This window comes from Photinus pyralis, unplaced genomic scaffold (genome assembly GCF_008802855.1).
Source record: "Photinus pyralis isolate 1611_PpyrPB1 unplaced genomic scaffold, Ppyr1.3 Ppyr1.4_LG7, whole genome shotgun sequence".
NCBI lineage: Eukaryota > Metazoa > Arthropoda > Insecta > Coleoptera > Lampyridae > Photinus > Photinus pyralis.
This window is the reverse complement of record NW_022170738.1, coordinates 40,874,685-40,896,029: the sequence shown is the minus strand read 5'-3', so window position 1 is coordinate 40,896,029 and position 21,345 is coordinate 40,874,685. Positions and strand designations below refer to the sequence as shown.

At 35.2% G+C, this 21,345-nt stretch overlaps 1 protein-coding gene and 1 long non-coding RNA gene across 5 annotated transcripts in view; one reads left to right on the top strand and one right to left on the bottom strand.

Annotated features, from left to right (window-relative positions):
* Positions 1-8,732, bottom strand: part of LOC116177157 (GATA-binding factor C) — a 65,664-nt gene extending 56,932 nt beyond the window's left edge. For all 3 annotated transcript variants that reach the window (XM_031496039.1, XM_031496040.1, XM_031496041.1), the window contains exons 1-2: positions 8,560-8,732; positions 7,749-8,159 (exon numbers count right to left, since the gene is read on the bottom strand). In XM_031496039.1, the coding sequence (XP_031351899.1) occupies positions 7,749-7,980 (232 nt within the window). In that variant the 5' untranslated portion in view covers positions 7,981-8,159; positions 8,560-8,732. The remainder of the gene's footprint in view (positions 1-7,748; positions 8,160-8,559) is intronic.
* The window catches only part of LOC116177158, a 160,900-nt gene extending 145,615 nt beyond the window's left edge, over positions 1-15,285 (top strand). For both annotated transcript variants that reach the window (XR_004146616.1, XR_004146617.1), the window contains exon 8: positions 15,238-15,285. This is a non-coding gene — a long non-coding RNA (uncharacterized LOC116177158). The remainder of the gene's footprint in view (positions 1-15,237) is intronic.
* Positions 15,286-21,345: the final 6,060 nt, after the last annotated feature.

The window sequence follows — 21,345 nt, the reverse complement described above, 5'->3', positions numbered from 1 at the left end:
TTTTTTGGGAGCGAACTTGGTGTACTTACACGTGCAAGGGTGACTTTACCTGGAAAAACGTATACGTCTTGAAATTTTACACGTGGCCGTATGTGTACTAATATCGACTTCCATTTCAATTGCTCAGCGAAACATTTCCCCTATTGGCATTAGCCAAAAGTAAAGTTAAGGAAAATACATACAGAATAATGGTATATGTTTGAGAGTGAAATTAATATCTGTACATAGGTATTAGACGGATGAATGCGGGTTATCCTTGTACAACATTGAGCAAATGAGTTGAATACAATCGAAAAAATATTAATGTGTATAATGCGTAGGTTCCGATATTTATTTAGAGATCATATACGAGGTTTGTTGCTATTTGTATTTAAGTATAGTACATTATGATCAGATCAGATCTTATCGTTAATCTCCTTCCTGTTTTGAATCACCAAACAGATACCTCGATGTGTATTTTGTATAAAAATGTTTAATGATTTTCTAAACATCCATTCTACATACAAGTCTCCCCGAACGGCGGCAATCGATACGCACAAAAATCAATTCGGTATAATTTCCCCATTAATGTAGGTACTACCATTATAAAAACACTTTTTCTTCGTGTTTTAAACTTTTTATTATCACTGAAACGTTATGTTAAATTGTAACCGCAATTATTTATTGAATTGCCACGGTTATACCAACTCATACTGTGTATATTTGTAATTTGTATACCCCAAATTTTCCTTGGCTATTTTGTTATGACGAAAGCTCTTGAAACATGCTACTCCAGTTTTTATTTTTGAAAATGTAATGTGACCCTAAATACACTCGGGAAACTCCATAAATCAGAAAACTTACCTCGGTCGATTCTTTACATAGTGTTTCGTATTCGTTGGAAAATAAGCGCTAGACGGCACAGATATCATGAATTTGCTACCGAAAGCGCCTTATTTTCCTACAAAGATGGAAAACCTCTGACAAATCACTATGGATGGCTTGCACAGGTGAAGGGAAACAATGGCACTACATATTCATGCCGCAACTATACAACTGATACGATAAAATTTACCACAGTGATCTTTAAGTACTTATAGACTCTAAATTTGTTCTTTCGTAAAATCGAAAATGAATTAGAAAATAGCATAACAAAGGGTTTAAATTTAATTCTGGACTATGGGTAACACTACAACCTATATTTTATATTCAAAGCATGTAACATTAACATACGTCATATGTGGAAAACTTCCCAAGTTTTAACTGTGAAGATAAGACAACCTATAGAAACTGGAATATAATATAATATTATATAAACGTACAATGTGGATGTTACGGCAAACATTAGCATAAGTCAAGATCCTCAAAGATTCCCATTTGTACAACATCGAGCACATCTAGGCCTGAAGTTAATAAATAGCTAAAAACATATAAAGCCACATAATTCGTATCCTAGGCTCCAAAGGTATCTTATTTTACACATCCAGTATTAGACTTGAAGTTGGAGTACCAGCTTAAAAATTTAAAAAAATCAAAAACCGTAAAACCACACAACTTCTAAGCATAAAATAAGCACACATCAGTTATTGAAAAAATTCGCTTCAAGAATATTTGCTTTGCTGCTGCTAAAAGAACAAGATTCTAAATCTATTTTCCCCCAAAGATTCCTTAGTTCACCTTAAAGATTTCCATTTAGCTTTCTTAAAATTTACTCTTGATGTTCTCCAAATATATTTTCCTTATTTCATAAAAAATCCGTTATCTATATTTTTTCACACCTCTAAATTTTCCTAACCTACACTTTCACAGTTAATTTAATATATAAAAGCAGAGGTTCACCCCTAGAAATTATTGTCATTATGACAAACTCACAAACTGATAAGTGATATCAGTGATATGTATATAGGTACCTAATGTTAGATGTGACTCACTCCATTACACTTCATTTCACTCATGAATACGGAATACTTACTCTCATACAAAATCTATTTAATTTATTACTGCATTAACCATTTAATCCTCGATTTAATCTCAACATGCATTTTTTCGGGGAGTGAATTTTCCGCATCCCCAAAATGTTTACTTATTTTTCTTTAATCAGAATATTTCCTTCAATCTCTTCCTCTTCACATATTTTCTATAATAACGCATTTCTCAACGATTTCTTGTAGGTACGTATTATCCCATAAAAATTATCTTACACTACGGAATCAGTAACACTATTTCCTTGAAGAATATTGTTGCCTTGTTTTCTATAACTTTCTTTTAGTTTCCTCAAATTTGCCTCTTATGTCCCACAAAATTCCTTATATTTTCTCATCCCTATCACCAGAATTTCCTTTTATCACCCCAAAATGAATCTCCTTCAATTTAATCCAATGTCTCACATAGATACATAGCAGTTACTTCAAGAGATAGTTTCCACGAATATGATTTTCCAACTTGAACGTATAATACCATTTTTTTGTAAAAGCAAAACTCCGAATATCCTCGCAAAATATGCTTCTTCGAAAATTACCATTGGAAACCTCCTAGAAAATCTGTTGCAGATTACTTTGTCGCGGAAAAATTCGTTAACAGGGACTCACTCCAACAATAATTGTCCTTATGAAAACTAGCCCCACATAAATCCGTATTATTTTATAGCAGATGTTAAATTGACATTTTAATGGTTTGAATGTGTAGGCTAAGTGTCTCTTTAACAGTAAGGATAGATAATTAACAGTAAGGATAGATAAAGTGATCTTTTTAACGGCAAAGATAAAATAAAATTTTGTGTATTCCAATAACATCTGTCATTCTTATTAAAAATGGAACGCGGAGTACGAAATAAAATGAAGTTCAGAACAGAATACAACTTTGTTTTCAGGGAAACGACGGGAGAACCTCAGCTTTCTATTGTGCACGTCTAAATTAAATACATACATAGTTTTCAGAAGCTTTACAGTGATGCCTTCTGCTATAAAATAAAATTTTATATTTTCAAGGAGAATTCTCCAACTTTTATACGAAACAAACAATATTTTATGGTCATTATACCGTTTTCCTTGTATCTTTTCGATTTTGGGAGACAGTGCCTAAATTCCCCATAGCCTTTTTCCGCAATCATTTCTGCGCCGCCGTTTTGAATGAGAATCTTTATTTTCAACTGGAATTTATTATTAAAATACCGCCACAATCTAAAATGACAAGGTATCTTCATTCTACAATCAAAAAAACATTTTCTTTTAAATTTCGACTCTAACATTGTTTACCCGGGTAAGCTTATCTATACAGGGTGTCCATTTTTCGAGTGCCACATTTCTAATCAACGCATTTTCCAGACACTTTTAGGTGGAACTCGAATATGCCATCTCGTTTTTTCAAAATGACGGAGAAACACGTGGCAACTTTATTTTTACTTTAAGGACCCCGTTTTGAATTTTGACATTTTGAGATGACGTTTTTTTTTCTCTTTACAACGATATATCACACATGTTGGTTTAGTATCTGTATATACCTAAAAGTACAATTTTTGATTTTTTTGGGAAGAGTGCTTTGGAAAAACAAAACTTTTTTTGTTGTGAACAAAAGTTTGTGCTAGTTTTATTGCGAAAATATATTTTTCAAGTGCCGAATAAAGGAAATGTATATAACAAATTTTTCGCTTTGAAATAGATGGCTGCTGGAACATATTTGCACTTGCACTGCCATCAGCTCGACGACGCGTCGCGATGCTGCGCTACAAAGATTTCATGTCGTGATGCTACATTGTTTAAATATTATTTATTCTTAAATAGGTATTTTATTTTATTTTATTTTATTTTATTATCCCTCTCTTGTTTTGGGCCCTCAACAGGCATGCGCCCAATTACAGAGTATTTTGTTGAATTATAATTTTGTTGAAACTTCATTTTTGTTCAGATTAAAATTGAACACAACTATAGTTCCATGCCAACACTGCAACCAAACAGATGGATCAAACTGAAACTGTACAACTTTTGTTCACAACAAAGCATCACCGTGTGTGATACATCGTCCTAAAGAAACGAATATGCACCGTTTAAATCCTTTGACCTTTTGTGAGTTAAGAGATAGGTACAGTTTCGGGACATGGTGGTGATGTGTTGCAAAATCACACTGTGCACATTTTAAATATGTGAAAGTATTGAGCGTTAACGGCTGTCTGCTTAAATTTAGTTTCTCATTCTTTGCATAATCACACTGTGCACATATAAATCCTTTGAAGACTTGTGTGAGTTTCAGAACATGCTAGAGATTTGTTGGAAAATTGCAATGTATAAGTAGGTACCTACATTTTAAATATATAATTTTAAGCTGCGACCGTTTATTGTTCGTTATTATACACTGCGTGATAAAATTCTAATATTCACAATTGTTTTAAGACAATCTGTCATGAATGATTTTGTATGTGTCTACCTTGTTTTTAGGTAAACCTTGCGCTTTGATCTAAATTTTAGAGTGATAGGATTTAGAACCCATGAATTATTTTTTGATAATGACGAGTTTTTTCAAAATAGAAAATCAAAAATGCAGGTCTGTATTTAAAAAAATAAAATAAAGTGTTGCCCCAAAAACCCTAATCGTCGGACTACTAGACATATATACCTAATCATATGCGATGCGAATGTCAAATTTTGTTTCCATAGCCTTCGCCGTAGCCAACTTTAATTTCCAGTAAAATTATATTTAAATGTTTTCATTAATATCTCGAATTTGAAGGTAGATGTAACTTACGAAACTTTTTCAAACTAAACATTATTTTCTACCAAATAGTATAAAAATGTATAGGGCGTGCCATTTAAAAAGTCAAAAATAGGTATATCTTCGAAAATTAAAATATTTTTACTGATTTACATTAATTTATTTAAACACTAACAATTTTATTTGAACAATTTTTTTTAATCTCTTATAACTTACTTACACCCTGTATACCTCTAAGCATAACATTTTGCACCCTTACGTTTCAACACTAGAGGAACCAATCTATATTGAGGTTCCCCAGATTATAAAACCCTACTTCCTATACATATATTATAGATTAATTAAATTTTCTACCATTATCATTTTACCCCTTTGCTTCCTCTGAAGGCACAATTATTGTAATTTAATTTTCTTGCTCGGTCTGTATACCTATCTACTAATTTGGATCAAATCATGTTAGCTTGGGAATCTTTGGAACATAAGTACAATTTGCTGCAACATGCGAGATATACTTAATATTCAAGTTCATGAAATGTTTATGTGTAATTTTGTTGCCATACTGCACAAATTTGTGGCGTTTGTCTTGTAGTGCCTATAGTTTTCTCAGGCGAAAATTATTTCGCACTTATACTTGAAAGCACTTCAGATCTATGTGCAGTTCTTCAGATCCGCTTTGTAAAAATTAGGCAATATAGGTATAACAGACGATATGAATTTGATAATAAAAGACATAATGTGAAACCATAACATACAGAGTGTACGACGAGTGGAGTTTATTATTATGGAAATAGGCGCGAATAGATTTCTCAAAGTTGGTACATGTAGGTTGTTTAAATAGCTTGTTTTAGCATACCGCATTATTTTAAATCGAATGTCTTTAACGCCATCATTAAATTTGAATTAAATCGCGTAGGGGTATTTTTAACACTTTCGTAACTTTTAGTACGCTTTTTCTTGGAGTGTAGGCTAAGAGGAAAATGTATACTTATATTTCTTCAAAAATCTCAAGAATTTGAAAGTCCTCAATTTGATCAAATGGAAATAGGTACCTTTTTTATCCGAAATGATGGGGTTTGTAATCAGTTCAATAAAACCGAAATTTCAAATTATTAAAAATCAGTTGGCTTTAAAAAAAACAAATAACGGGCGATCAAAAAAGAATTGTCGAGTCGCCTTTGGAAGTTCAAGTTAAATAAGTACCTACCTATGACTTCCTATGTAAACAAAAATTTCAAAGGTGACTCGATTGCAAGTATTTTTTGATCGCATAGTAGGTACCAATTTAAAGCTTGTTCGGTGCAAAATGTTGCTTACGCAGTACAAATTAATATGCAAAATAACAGATTTGATATTATTATGTAGGTATCAATGGACACCTAAAAGGTGAACTTTTCATGTTTAATGCATTTTGTACCTACAGCTAGACGAGTATTTATTTATTTGAGAAATTGTGGTATTAGGTATACCTACTTATGCCAGAATGGGAATATGTGCAACAAGCAATATAACAAAGCCGTCGCATGCCGCGCAAGTTTTTAAAACTTATGAGAAAACTAACTCCTATATTTGTTTTTAAAAATAAATACACTAAAAACTGTACCTAAGTACATGCAATTTGCAAAGTGAAACATTACATTCCAATTATAGTAATAATAATAATAGGTATCCAAGGCTTGCTTATAGCCTTTGATAAGTATGAAAATATCCTAGAATGCGTTGATTTGAATGGGAGAGAAGGTTTTACTACAAGTATTGTAAATTAAACATCATGCATGATTTTCCATACACATGTAGCGGAATTATCCATAGGGGAAACAATATGAAACCGCGTTCTACAACACAATAAAGACCAACTTCAAGGCTATTGTGTAGTAATTGACTTATGTAACACTTTACTTTAGACCAAAGTGACTGAGTAGGTACCTAATGTATACAAAAATATGCGCTTTGTCTTTAGGTTCTGTTTGGGCACCAGGTCGATCACATAATTACAAATACCTATTGGCCAACTAATTACAGCACGGAATTTCTAAAAACCTTTTAATGTAAACGCGAATGCCAATAATTACCTACGGATAATTTCATATTAATGGCATAATAGAAAATGAATAAATTCCATGGCCCAAAGTTGTATTTTTTTACTTTTGGGGCGATATTCTTTTTTGTTAAGGCAAATTTACGGCACGGTCTTCTGGTACAAGGGCGAAACTCGCGCGTCGCGAAGACATTTTTATGATCGCGTCGGCTGAGATATAGCGCTATCAGCTTACCAACTTTTATACGCTGAAAACAAAACGGATCGTATTTCAGTTTGGAATTGTTGAGAACTTTTTATATTTACGAAGGTGCGACTACTTTTTAATATCCGATTATTTTTGCATTTATGAAGTTACATTTTTGGATTGATCCTCGTTTCCAATGGCATTTTTAGGGTGCAGACAATAAATTTCTAGCTAAAATACGGTACATGTGATTTTTGGTACGTGTTCCTTTAGCCACTGTCAAATTCTACGAATTTTATACCTCTCTGATATTCGGCCCGCACTCAATCTGAATTTAAATCAAAAAAAGAACATCATTGACCTACACAGTCATGTCACCCTGGAATGTGGTCTCATCATTATTGTTATGGTGACTGTTGGTGTTGTTGAATCATTCGTGAGAAAAAGTTTTACAACAGAAAATTCACATGATACCTACTGCCCATTGTCAACCCCATCAAAATGATTCATTACGTAAACGTTGCGTCGGTTATTGCATAAAATTGGGCCCATATTTAGGTATCATCTTCGCGATTGATTGTCCACTATGATCATGATAGCTTATCTTCTTATCCAATAAATCGAAACCGTACCCAAACGCCAAGGTCATCAGACTGATTTTTATAAAAACATTCCAAAAAATGCCAGTAAAAAATCACTCGAGCCAGGTTTCTGTGACCTTTATCTATTCCGATAAAAATCCTTTTATCGCGGCCAAAAGTAGCAATTTTAAGTATTGTGGAGTGGATCGATTTGAACGTATACGATGTGATACCGCAGTTAGTTAATAGTAAAACTGTTTACCGTGTCCAGCGACGCTTCCATACGGCGAATGCATACTCTGGTGGTAATACCTCGCCGCCCTTTGCGTACCGGAAGGATCCAAAAAGAAGCCCATGTGCTCGGCGACACTAGAGTTTAAATCGGAACTGCTACCCTCGAGTCCGCCTTGCGCCGGACTTGCAGATGTTCCCGTACGCGGGGACTCGTACCATCGTCCGACCGCCGCGGAATCGTTGGTCATCTCCATAATCATAAGTCCAAATTATTTATTAAAAGCACATCACCACACAAAAAGTTTGCTCGAGAGATTTTTGCACAACGCTATATATATTCACTGATGGTCAACGTTCTTCGTTTTGGTACATCATCAAGGAGTCACTTGCTGATGCGCGAGGTTTCGTTGTGGGCAAGCTCCGCCGGTGAATACTCAGTCTGAAATAATAATCAGTTATTATCACTCATTATCTGATTACTTCTGTAGTGTTTTTCACTAACATTATACTTAAGTATTTAAACTGTTTTTCTATGTCAAAGGGCGGGAAGGTACAATTCCTAATTTATATCAGTGAGTCTATAGTTGTCATGGGTAATTTAGATAGGGTAGTTTAATTAAACTGAACATAACATTCGTTTATGGTTGCAGTGTGCAAGTAAACTAAAACTGAAGAAACTAGTAGGTATCAATAGTCAGATTGAACTGACTTAATTCTGTGTTCTTTATTTGGTAGTAATTAAAAATCATTTAAAGGGGGCTATATACGTTTAGTTGCTGCCAGTGTATTCCTCAGTTACAATGCACTCTAGATCTAGAGGAGCACCACTGTCTACCTACCTAACTATAGGTACAATTTCATTTCGCAAGAAGCTATACGTGTTAAAACTACTGGGAAAAACATCACATTTAACACATTGGTGGACATTGCACTATTTAATATAATTAGAGCACTTATTCCCTAAACAATTCGGTATGTCATTATTGAAACGCCGCCGAAACCACTACGGTCACTAACGCGCAAGAACTAAATGCCACCCGTTTGCGTTTAGCCCGTTTCCCTTGGCAACAGGGCGTCGGGCAACGTCGTGGACATTCGGCCCGTTTGCGATAAGACATTGGAGAGCTTTCATGAGGCGGGCGGGTTTCAGAGAAAAGGTGGAACCCCCAATAACACAAAAAAGCCCAAACACAAATATTTATTGAGTTTTCTCTTACCTACTTACACCTATTTCGAGTTGCAGCGCTTGTTTGGCTTAATATTACAGTATAATTTTGCGAAAGGAAGCGGCGAAAGAGCAATCTGGTCGAAAAGAGTCGCCCTAGGAGTTATGCATTTTTTTTGCATTCGCTCTCGGCGGCCCACCGCTGGCCCCCCACATATTAATAATCAGCAACAATTTGCATTTGTAATAATAAATGAGTTATGTCTTGATCCCGATGCAAGGAGGGAGATTATCCAATCAGATAAGACCTTTAACAAAACACTACTATTTGACAAAATGGCGACCACAAATCAAGAAGCTCCTCCTATTTAACGATTTTCGGCCCCTTTTTCATGTTTCATGACTAGCATTGGTTCTCTCTTTGATTTTTTTCCTTTTAACACACTAAACATTTAAAGTGGATTTGCTTTGTTTTTGTTTTATTTCCAAGTTTGACTTCAGTGTTATTGTGGTACACTCTAACATAGGTACCTACCCAATGCTGAACTGTATAGAACAGGAACGCGATTATCATTCATTTTAATGTTTTAACTGCCCAAGTACAAGAAAATTGACAATGAATACTTATTCATTTTTAGTAGTAGATAGGTAGGTACCTATGGTAGGAAGGGGTCTCGTTTGCCTATATAACATCCCGATTTTATCAATATGTATAGGTATAATAAAGACGTATATAGGTCCCTTAATATACAAATTAGAGCTGTTACAAGATTATATAAGCACTAATCGGCACGGAAAATTTATCAGATACCTACTGTGTCCCCTAGCCCCCCCCCCCCACTCCTTCTGGGTACATCAAACAGTCTTTTTAGGAAACGTGGAACAATATTTGGTATAGGTACATATACATCTCTATAATATAGATAGATACAATTTAAATTAACGATCACGAAACTATAGGACTACTTTTGGGGTAGGTATAAAGCAGGTACGCCTATATTATTCTTTCTGCAATTTTGTATGAGAATACAATTTTAATTAAGTACATCATAATTGTATATAGGTACCTAAGTATAGAGATATATAAGTATGAGATTGTTAACAAGATTTTATCTCATAAACTTCAGTTTTCTCATCCATCTACTGAATTGCAAACACTCGCTATTAAAGACCTTTTGCGAACTTCTCTTTCTTCTATATCTAAACTATAACGACGAGCAATACTTTATTGGTCTCTATTAATGGGTAGGTATTAGTTCAAATGACAAACAAGCGCACTTTAGTGGAGTTGATAACAAGATACTCGATTGATATCTGTGCATAAGTAGGTACCTATACTATACCTACAATATGTCATATACCTACATATTGCGCGTTAGCAAATTTCTAATAACAATAAGGCCAAGATGATATAGGTAAATAGGTAGCTAACTGTTTTCTTTTAAGTGTCGAAAATTAAAAGCCCTTTCAGATACCCCACACCTATCTACACCTAGGTACATTGTTATTGTTTAATCTCGAATGAAACATTCCAGCTATTTAAAAGAAAAGAATTTTGCACTTAATTTTTTCAAATCCTACATCCTACTTATAGGTAAGTATATTAATATGTGTACCTAATGGAAGTATGCGGCACAAAACCCCGTGGTCTGAGGATAGGTAAATAATGACTTGTTTACTTTATTCATTCATTAAGTACTTACCTACCTACTGATTTTTAAAACTCTAATTTTTATGACCGCCTTAGTTTCAGAAATGTTGTAAATATCAATAATCGCATAGGTATGGTTTGTCCACTCGTACCTACCTCATTTGCAAACTCGGACCTAGAAGAATAGCTAAAAATAGGAAACAATAAAAAAATCTTGTGAAGATATATTTATATTTTGATTTTGTAAGCAACGACGATCACCATTGATATTCTAAGAGCCCGAAACGCAAACCATTATACTTACCATTAAAATAGCAGGATAAAACGTATACAGGGTGGTGACTTGCGTCACGCATCATAGGGATTTCAATGTAAAATTCATAACATGCGATTATTGGCTCCCCAAATTATTTTAGAGCAAAAATGTATTAAGGTTTTTTGTAGATTTGTCAATAAACCGTATTAGTTTTCAATTTTTTACATAATAAAGAAGTAAAATTGGAAAAATTAAACCCGCATCTTTTTCAATAATCTGCGATGCCATGGAATTTTCTAAAACAAAAAGATATTCAGTTATCAATTAGCAGCAGATCGACTTGGTTACTGTCTTGCAGTTAATGGTGACTTATTCGAACATTTAGTGTAAATTGTTATATTAGGAAACCGTTTTTAGTAATTTGGTCTTTCTTTATGTTGAATTGGCTGTTCTAAATATAATAGTTTTTAATAGAATTTGATTTGATTTATAGCAGACATTCCATGGCATGACGGATATTGGCGTAGTTTTTGTTTTATAAAATTCCATGGCATCACAGATTATTGAAAAAGATGCGGGTTTAATTTTTCCAATTTTCCGTCTTTATTATGTAAAAAATTTAAAACTAATACGATTGATTGACGTAAAAAATTGTTACACTTTTGCTCTAAAATAATTTGGGGAGCCAATAATGCCATGTTATAAATTTTACATTGAAATCCCTATGATGCGTGACGCAAGTCACCACCCTGTATATGAATAAGTATTTGAGGTGACTATACCTACACGAAACGCTCGCGGTCTGTTGGACCGCATTTAGCCGGAAGGTAATGATATTTGCAAATTCTTTACTTTTGAGCTAGCAAGTTTCTGAGATCATGACATTGTGGCTGAGGCCTTCCGCTACAATCCTGTTAACGTCTGTCACCCCTCGCGCGACCGGACACCCTTATCAGATCGGCGCCAAGGGGTGTATTTGATAAGAAATCATTACTTTTAGGAAAAGCAGGTCATATTTGGTACCGTCAACTGCACAAATAACTCGGCTTGTTGGCAGGCAAATAGCCGGAACTTTGCATAATTAGTTCAGGCAATAGAGAACATATGAGGACCTTATCTTGCAAAATTAATGGTAGTTCTGGAAATAAGCTTAGGTACTGTATGTTGCTGAATCCAAATTAAAAACTTCCCACCAACTCTCCACTCAAATCTTGAAAATAAGAAAAAAAATGTTTTTTAAGAAAACGGTTTTTTTTGTTTCACCAATAAAATACCTACAAATTGGAAATGTAGATAAAGTAGGCAACCAAAAACGCCCTAAAACATTTTGACGTACCTATATATACTACTTCCGCACGTAGAGGGCGCAGGCATGCCTTGAAGTAGGTCTCCTCATTGGCGACGCAGGCCGAGTTAAGAACTTCGCTTAACAACCCGACGCTCTTCCTTCACCCCCTTTATCTTTCGTTTTAACCCTCTCGCCGCTTTAATCTCTTTTATTTTTCAACAGAATTAAGAACACATCTACATATTTAAAAAATATAGAAGAAAAGAGGTCAGTGGTACATTTCCCTACAACTACCATAATGTCCCCCCCCCCCCCCGGTGATGTGTTCAGGCTGAAAACGATCAGTCCTTAAAATCTTTTCCAAAAATGATGGGGTAAGTGGTAAGAATACTAGACATTTGGCGTAACTGTAAAATATAGAACCTGGGGGGTTGGGAATACCCCCCCAGAAAACACATCATAATACCTTCAGCACATGAAGGTATTCTGTACCTAGTTCTGTACCCTCCGTTCATGCGTTCTGCTTCAAAACGTTCAGTCTTTAAAAATCTGTTCAAAAATTATTGGTATATTGGTAAGGGTAGATACCACACATTTTGGTAAAGACCAACCAAGGCGCATGTTCTGAAACGCGCTAACGCTCTACCCATTCGCTCTACGTCAAAAGATCATACGATCTTTTTGTCGCAAATTTTGTCTACTTTCCGAATTTAGTGTTTCTCTGAAATACACAAAATAACGGTTTTTTTTCGAAAAAAAAAACGATATTTTTGCTTTTTTTCAAAATTTGAGGTGTTGCGGGGGGAATTTTTGGTGGTAAGTCGCTCTTTAACCGTGAGGATAGATTAAGTGATCACTTTAACCGCAAGGGTATAGTTAAAGGGAAACAGATCTGTTCTGTCATTCCTACTTCAAATGCGACGCGAAGCACGATATAAAATGACATTCAGAACATATTACAATGCTGTTTCTATGGAAACCGCGACAACAGAACCTAAGCTTGCTCTATTTTTGACGTCTAAATGTAGGGTATGCAAATTAATTAATTAGGTATGGAAATTTTGACTGTTCATTATAAAAATTCAGGAAGCTAATGATAATACCAATATACATTATTAAAAACCCTGATAGCAAACGATGTCCCGATCGCGTCTCTATACCTACAGCTTAATTAGGAGCGGAGATAGCACAGTAGGTGTTTTGGTAAGGATGTGTTTTGAGCTAAGGACCATTGTTACGAGCTGGTAATTAATAAACGATTAAGTGGACTGTATGATGAAAAGGTAATCTTTCTTACGCCAAACTATTTATAGGTATAATAATTATGTACAAACGAAATGAAAGGACATTGACAAACATACACTATGCATTTCTGGGTGGCCCGGCGAGAAAAATTGAGGTTGACATAGGACGAGAAATTAATAGAAAAAGAAACTTGTGATTTTAATGTCCAGCGGCGAAGAGAAACGGTGGGTGGTGGTGAAATTATCCACCCGCGCGATGAAGCGATCACGGACGACGAAAGGGTTGCGTATGTTGATCGACGACGACGAAATTGTTGATTCTAATTATTGATTGGTGTCTGATGAACGACTTACTTATTTGCGACGATCGAATAAAATGAAATAGTTGATAGCTAATTTTAGCGCGCGCAATGCAATCGCACAATCTGCCCTTGCCCCTTGCCGATTCCCTTTTTTCTTCGGGCATGGTTGTTCGATTCCCACGCTTTCTTTACGGACATTGAGCTTAATACTATTTTAACGCATTTAAAAAAATTGAAAAAATACGCTATTTTCAACCTGTCTGTTCGTCTGTATTTATCGTAGAGTGTGTTGATGTTCATCTGCTACATGGATGGTCCTCAAATCCAGAATAGGTAGAATAAGAAATTTGAACTAGGTATTTTTTTACCATCCGCACCTTATTACTAAAGGGAGGCATTGATTGATTGCATTGAGGCAAAAAATGCCCCCCCCCCTCTTTTTGACGGAAATACACGTCCAGGAATCCGAATCAAACAAAATCTCGATGATGTAGGCCTGTCGGGGGGTAGCGATAGTCTTTACCTAATCCTTTTCTGTATATACAATATCTAATTGATGCAAATGTAGGAAAGGTTTACCAAAGAGTATATAACGTTGTTTCGTTGTATACTCTTTGGGTTTACACACCAATACGGAAACACAAGCTAATTTCGAGATATTTTCTCCCCTAATTAATTTAGAGGCAAAGTTGTTAAAGATTTCTTATATATGCGTAAAGAATTCTGCTTTGCTCATGTGCTCATTTATTATTTTTCAATTTGGGAAACCGGAAAATGAATTAAATTATAGATTTTATAGCATTTACGGAAAAATCACGGCATGGATTTTTCACGACACGAGTGACTCGTCCATCTTCTTAAAAATGTTCTACTCAAATTCTCTTCATTTCCCTTAAGCTTCTCTCAATTGCCTCAGGTTGGGGTTTTCTTACATTTCCTTCGATTATGCAAATGTAAAGTAAGATCAATTTCTTCTTCCAGTATCTACTTCTTTAAATTTTCCTCGCTCCAATTTTTAAAATTTCATTCATGTTTTTCTCTGCACATTCTACTCCTCCCTTAAATTTGTGTTAGAAACATTATCATGATCTTTGCCCGTAGCGTTTTGGGCGGATGGCTATCGCCCTTAGATAACGCATGCGATTATTAAAAAATTAGCAAGTTTCTGTTAGTAAGTTTAGAACTAGTCCTAATATGCGTTCTCTCTCTGGCACGAACCAGTTTCTTGAAAATAATGAAAAAATCGCTCAGAGTGTGACTCTTCGATAACCAGACAAAGAAACAGTTTGGAGTCGAATTTAAATAACATGCGCGGAACGAGCGTTGAACTCTTAAGTAGTACTTACGAGTATCCTGACATCGGGGCGCCCGCAGTCGCCATCGAGCCACAAAGAATCGATAATGTGTCTCTGGTTCTAACGCCAAGAAACAATGGTACTTGAGTTTTTTTGTTCAAATTTTAAAACATCTAAATTTTATTCGTCAAATTTTTGGGTACCTATCAGAAGTGCATATTAGCGTACCTAATGCAGTGCGGATTGGTGCTCTCTATTTCTACAATACTTTTGACCGAGTATTGCATGCGATATTAATATTTGCGTTTCTTTTCAGGAAGTTCACTATCACCGAAATCAAGATAGGACCAGGGTCAAGTTCAAGGTAGGTGGAATATTTTTTTACGAAAAGTTTTGCCGCTAGTAGCGATAAAGGTACTGCGTCAAAAAGCTATTGAAAAATATAGTACCTACCTACGCATTTGGAGAAACATTTTAATTTTAGTAACATATACATAAATGAGGGGCGTTTTGCGTTTTTAAATGATATGAAATTTTATTCGGCAAAATTAGTTGCGGTGTGGAGAATGCGAAATCAGAAGAATGTCGCAAGGCTTTCGAGGTTTATTACTAACATTAAGTAAATGGAGCGCTCACGAGAGTTTTGCGTCTCCTGATGAACTACCTACTTCATTTATAAAATAGTGACCAATCTTGCTAATCCTAAACAATGGTTTGGATTAAAAATTAGTGTAAATGAAATTGAATTTTGACACCTGGACTGCATTGGCATTTCAAAGAAGCAAATGTAACACTAAACATTGTTATTATAACAGGCTAATATTTTTCGTGTGCTGTGTATTGTGTATCTATCCCTGATTTTTGTCAAGTCATTACCACTTACGTTTGGTAAGCGACATTAGCAGAATAGGCGGCACCCCCGTACTTATAATACGAAACCTTCTAGGATCTTAAATGCGTTTCATCTTCTAATGATATATAATTTAGCTTTTAGCCTCTTTAATGGGGGTTCTTGTTGTTGACTTACATTTTTTTTACTCGCTAACAATAGCAATTTATCGCGACGCAGACGTACCTATGTGTATGCAGTATCTCAATTTTAGGGTAGCTATCAGAAAATGATATCAAAAATTGAACAGGAGGTTTCCAATCAGTCATTCTATACATACACATTTCGGAAATGAACTACATTATGCTATGTAGGTATAGTTGAACTTGTCAGACAAATTGAAGTATATATACGAGGGCAGCTTGATAAGTCAGTAACTTTTTGAATGAAAGATATTTTTTTCGGCGTATAAGCGTTTTATTTTTCAACATGCAAAAGTGTCCTTTAAGCTCGATTATAAGTTCCGTTTTTCCAATTTTTATGTTCCTTCCAAATAATAGGTTTTCTCAAGCCCCTCAAAATGGGCGTTTGTTTTCAATGATGATCTCTTCGTTCGACAAATCTCGTACCGGCGCCCTGCAGTCATTTGTTCAGGTTTGGAAGTAAGAAATAGTCGGAGAGGGCTAAATCTGACGAATATGCTGGATGGGGTAGCACTTCGTAGCTCAATTTATGGAATTTTGATGTACCTTGTGTCCGATTTTGGTTGAGATTGCAGTGTACCTCAGAGAGAGAATTTTTTGAGAAACTTAATACTACAAACAGACTGAATCATAGCTACATTTGTTTCTGAGACACAGGGTAAAAATGAAAAGTTTGATTTTTGCGAGGTTATCAAATTTTACTTAAAAATTATATAATCCAATGCGGCATAGTAAAAGTGTTGGAGAACTGTTTTCTAGATTTAAACCAAAGTTGGTATTTTTCAAATGCAACACCCTGTATATCTTAAAGTCAACTTTTTGCATTATTTTTCCTGATTACATCGATACAACTTATATTTTTTTAATTTTATCCACAAAACAATTAAATTTAATTAAATTAACAATTAAAATTACAAATTCTATTATACCAACTAAAACTAACATGAGTAAAATAAGCACATATCTTTTTTCAAGAATTTAAAATTATAAAGGGTTGATTCTGTAAATTTTGTAATGGTTGATGCGAATCCAACCTCTGTGAAAATTGGCATTTAAATACTCTGTAATTCACCTTGAATAATTATGAGCAGGCGCCCCATCCTGTTCAAAAATATTTTATTTCGCTGTGACAAAGATACATCTTCCAGTAGCTTTGGAAATTTGTTTTAAGCAGTTAAACCACCGTCAAAAATTGCGTATACAATTCTAGTCCAAAATGATCTATGGCCTACTATTTAAGAACATCATCAGTAAAAAATAAGGTATTATATTGATTTTCATGGCTAAAATTTAAAAAGATATATCAAGACAAAAGAATGCACAAATTTGATGTTAAGATATACAGGTTGTTGCATTTAAAAATGCCCACTTTGGGTCAAATCTCGGAAACGGTGTGGCAAAAATTTTGTTTGTTACTACGTTGCACCAAACAGTGGCACTTTCAGATCCTCTAGCTTCGTTTCAACCCATTCGGATTTTTCTTCGTCGACCAAAAAGCAATAAAATATTGTATTCGTCTCTGTTTCCCTCTTTACTAAATTTTGAAAGGAGCTTTGCGACGAGAGAATGAGTTGAGATCACTTAGATTTAATATCCATCTTCATGCGAGGTTAGTTTCTACCCGTGTAGGGTCGGGAAAGAATAACCCTACCGCAGAGCGCACTGCGTGTCGTAAGAGGCGACTGAAAAATTGCTGGTTGGTCACAAGCCCGAGTTGTGTGATGAAAATATCACTTATCAAAGCCATCCGCTGTCTAGTTTTTGTTGTTTCCCTGTCTGATTTTTCGTCCGACAGCGAAAATACAATTGAAAATTTCATTGACCTTTTGCGAGTTTTAGTGACATTTTAATTTACTGATTAAAATTGAATGTGAAAAGCGCGGGTCAGGGCTAAAAGATACCACGCGCACACTCGCGTACGAGCGATTCTGCCCAAAAGCTTTTCAGCTCTTCCTTTTATGTCTAAGGATGTGTGTAAGTAACAAATTTGGTTCCAATCGGTTCAGCCAGAAATGAGAGGACAGACAGATCTGCCGACATCATTGAGATTTTGTTTGATTCGGACATCCATGAAAAAAATGGGGGGTCATTTTTTACCACAATACAATAGTACTTATTGTATTTAATCTATCTACCTATTCAAAAACCGGGCCTTTAAACTACAATTGCTCTACAGATCCGTACATTTTGAACTGCAATTTATTCAGACTTCTCAATCAAAAGTTATAGACTAGAAACCAATTTCGAAAGAAAATTCAAAGGGCTGTAACTTTTGAACTAGTAGCCCAATCTTGGAACTGTTTGAAATTATGGATTCTACAAGCCACGTTCTATAAGAAAATTTTTTTTTCCGGATCGATGTGAGACAATTTTTTTTTCGGGTCTCAAAAAAGGCAGTGTATAACCTTCCTTTTTTACCAAAAATCGACTGCACCCAAAGTTCTCGCGAAAACACTTTTTCTTATTAATTTTGGTGCGTAGAATCCAAAACAATTCGTACTTTTTCGATCAGACTTCTCAATCAAAAGTTATAGGCTAGAAACCAATTTCCAAAGAAAATTCAAAGGGCTGTAACTTTTGAAATAGTAGCCCAATCTTGGAACTGTTTGAAATTATGGATTCTACAGACCACATTCTATAAGAAAATTTTTTTTCCGGGTCGATCTGAGACAATTTTTTTTTCGGGGCTCAAAAAAAGGCAGTGTATAACCTTCCTTTTTTACCAAAAATGGACTACACCAAAATTTCTCGGGAAAACACTTTTTCTTATTAATTTTGGTGCGTAGAATCCAAAACAATTCGTACTTTCTCGATCAGACTTCTCAATCAAAAGTTATAGACTAGAAACCAATTTCGAAAGAAAATTCAAAGGGCTGTAACTTTTGAACTAGTAGCCCAATCTTGAAACTGTTTGAAATTATGGATTCTACAGGCCACGTTCTATAAGAAAAATTTTTTTCCGGGTCGATCTGAGACAATTTTTTTTTCGGGGCAAAAAAAAGCAGTGTACAACCTTCCTTTTTTACCAAAAATCGACTGCACCAAAATTTCTCGGGAAAACACTTTTTTTTATTAATTTTGGTGCGTAGAATCCAAAACAATTCGTACTTTTTCGATCAGACTTCTTGATCAAAAGTTATGGACTAAAAACCAATTTCGAAAAAAAATTCAAAGGGCTGTAACTTTTGAACTAGTAGCCCAACCTTACTAACGTGCGGGTGGTAAAAAACTTACCTCGAAGGTCAGTGTTGAAGCGTTCCAATGTATAGTTATAACATCAATTACTGTATGCTTGAGGGTGTTTTTTAGTTGGGGTGGGAGGGAGGTATTCCATACCCCAAAACCTCCCGATACTATACGCCTTCACCCAAAACATTCAATCGTCAGGACTTTCGTGTTAATTTTTGAGAAAGGACAATTTATTATTTAGTAGAAAACTACAAAATAAGCAGACGATCCTAAATAGTCCTATGTGTACTTACTAATACCCTCGCTAATACCGGTATTTAAGATTTTTATTATAATGCAAACTTGCACTCTCCGGACAACGTTTCTTAGCTACGTTTTAGAATCCGATATAGCAACCTTCTTCCACTCTCGATGAGTTAGTGAGGAAGCGTTCTCTTTAGGGTTTGTTTTTCTTATCTTAGTTAAACTTGTTTGATAGATATGCGAATATATTTGATTCCATGGAAAGGTTCATTTGATGTACGATTTTAACATTTTCATAATTGCTTGTCACAATGTCATCTTTGTCACGAATGTATATAGATACCTTATAGAATTATTAGACATGCAAGTAATTGAAGTACCTATACCTATTGAAATCGCGAAATGCGAATGTGGGATGAGTTTAGTACAATAGACGCAGCGGCGAATCCGTTCTTTGGAAAACTCGAGCTATATTTTCCGCGGAGGGCAATTTATTTTTCCAACCCCAGCAACCTTATCTAAACAGCAGCGAAAATAATATCACGCTGATAAAACTGACTGTGGCATCGGTACAGTCTGGCGAATAGGTTAGTCATATCATATGTAAAAATGCTTTTGCTTTTAACGCGTGGCCGATTCCACTATCGGATTACCAGAGTCTTGTCAAAATAGTATCGGATCCGCATCTTAGTCGCTATCAGATCAGACTTTTTATCAATTATGATGGGCAATTTCGGGGTTAGATGGTGGTAATTGGTTTCAATGTGTAAAGGTCTAACGGACCGTGTATGTTGGAATAATGCGTTTTATCATATCGGCGCAAATGAAAACATTATCTTATCGGGGATGCAAAACGTTGACAAGAGCAGTTACTCTTCATCCGGAGTGTACCGAACGTTATATACGCCGCCCCCGGAGTGTGTTTTAAAAGTTGCCGCTATAAATTGTCCCGGAGCGATCCCCGGATCTCGTTCTTATCAGTCCCAGTGCCTCTTCTTACAAACCCCCGCTCAAACGTCTCTACATCCTGGATAACTAGTCCGCCTGCTTTTGTTTCGTTTTCCCTAAATTATTTTTTTACTTATTGTATTAATATTATCGAGTCTGCCCCACGTGACGGTAACCAGACGAAAGGTTTTAATCGATGAAAATTTTCTAATTAGCAAAGGGTGGTTTTATACATATAACGTTTCATAGAAAGATTCACTCTAAATACAATATAACATAATGTCACAGCAGCAATGTGGCCCTTTTAACTGAACAATGGAAACACGCGGGTTCTTTGTCCGAACAAATTTCAGTCATTGTTGGGGAAGACTTCAACATAAAAGAATATGCTGTCGCTGTACGTACAAAACCATACGAAACGTTTTACAACTAAAAAGCTCTGTCGGAATATGAACTCTCTCGGCTCTCGTCAATGCTGCAAAACCGTTCCTTATCACTAAATCAGCCTCCTTATCTCTCAGATGAATCTTTTTATTCCCGAGATAATGTTTAGATAGAGATGTCAAACACATGAGCTTGAAGTTTTAGACGAACTTAACACATGAGTGCGCTTACGTTTCAAATACCTTTCCGAGCCAGGTCAAAAGCTTCGATCCATAGTTTTTCGTTTTAATTGTGAATCAAGTCGTAGATTATAATTGAGTTTTGACACATATGAGTAACAATTATACGATTTGTGATCCGATAAGATCTCGTGTTATGCAGATTCGCAAGCAATTAGCATAGGACAGCAATAATATCATCTTCATCGCCAATTAATCAAACATACTAAGTAATTAATTAATTTATGCACGCCATTTACCTTGTTTATAATGCAACAAATTTCGTCGATGGTATCCAGAAATTGGAATATTTCATTCGGCTGTCGCCATCGTTAACGCGCGTGTTTAAACAGCCCTTAAAAATTCAGTTCTGTCCAACAAAGTTTTTTACATATATTTCCATACATTTC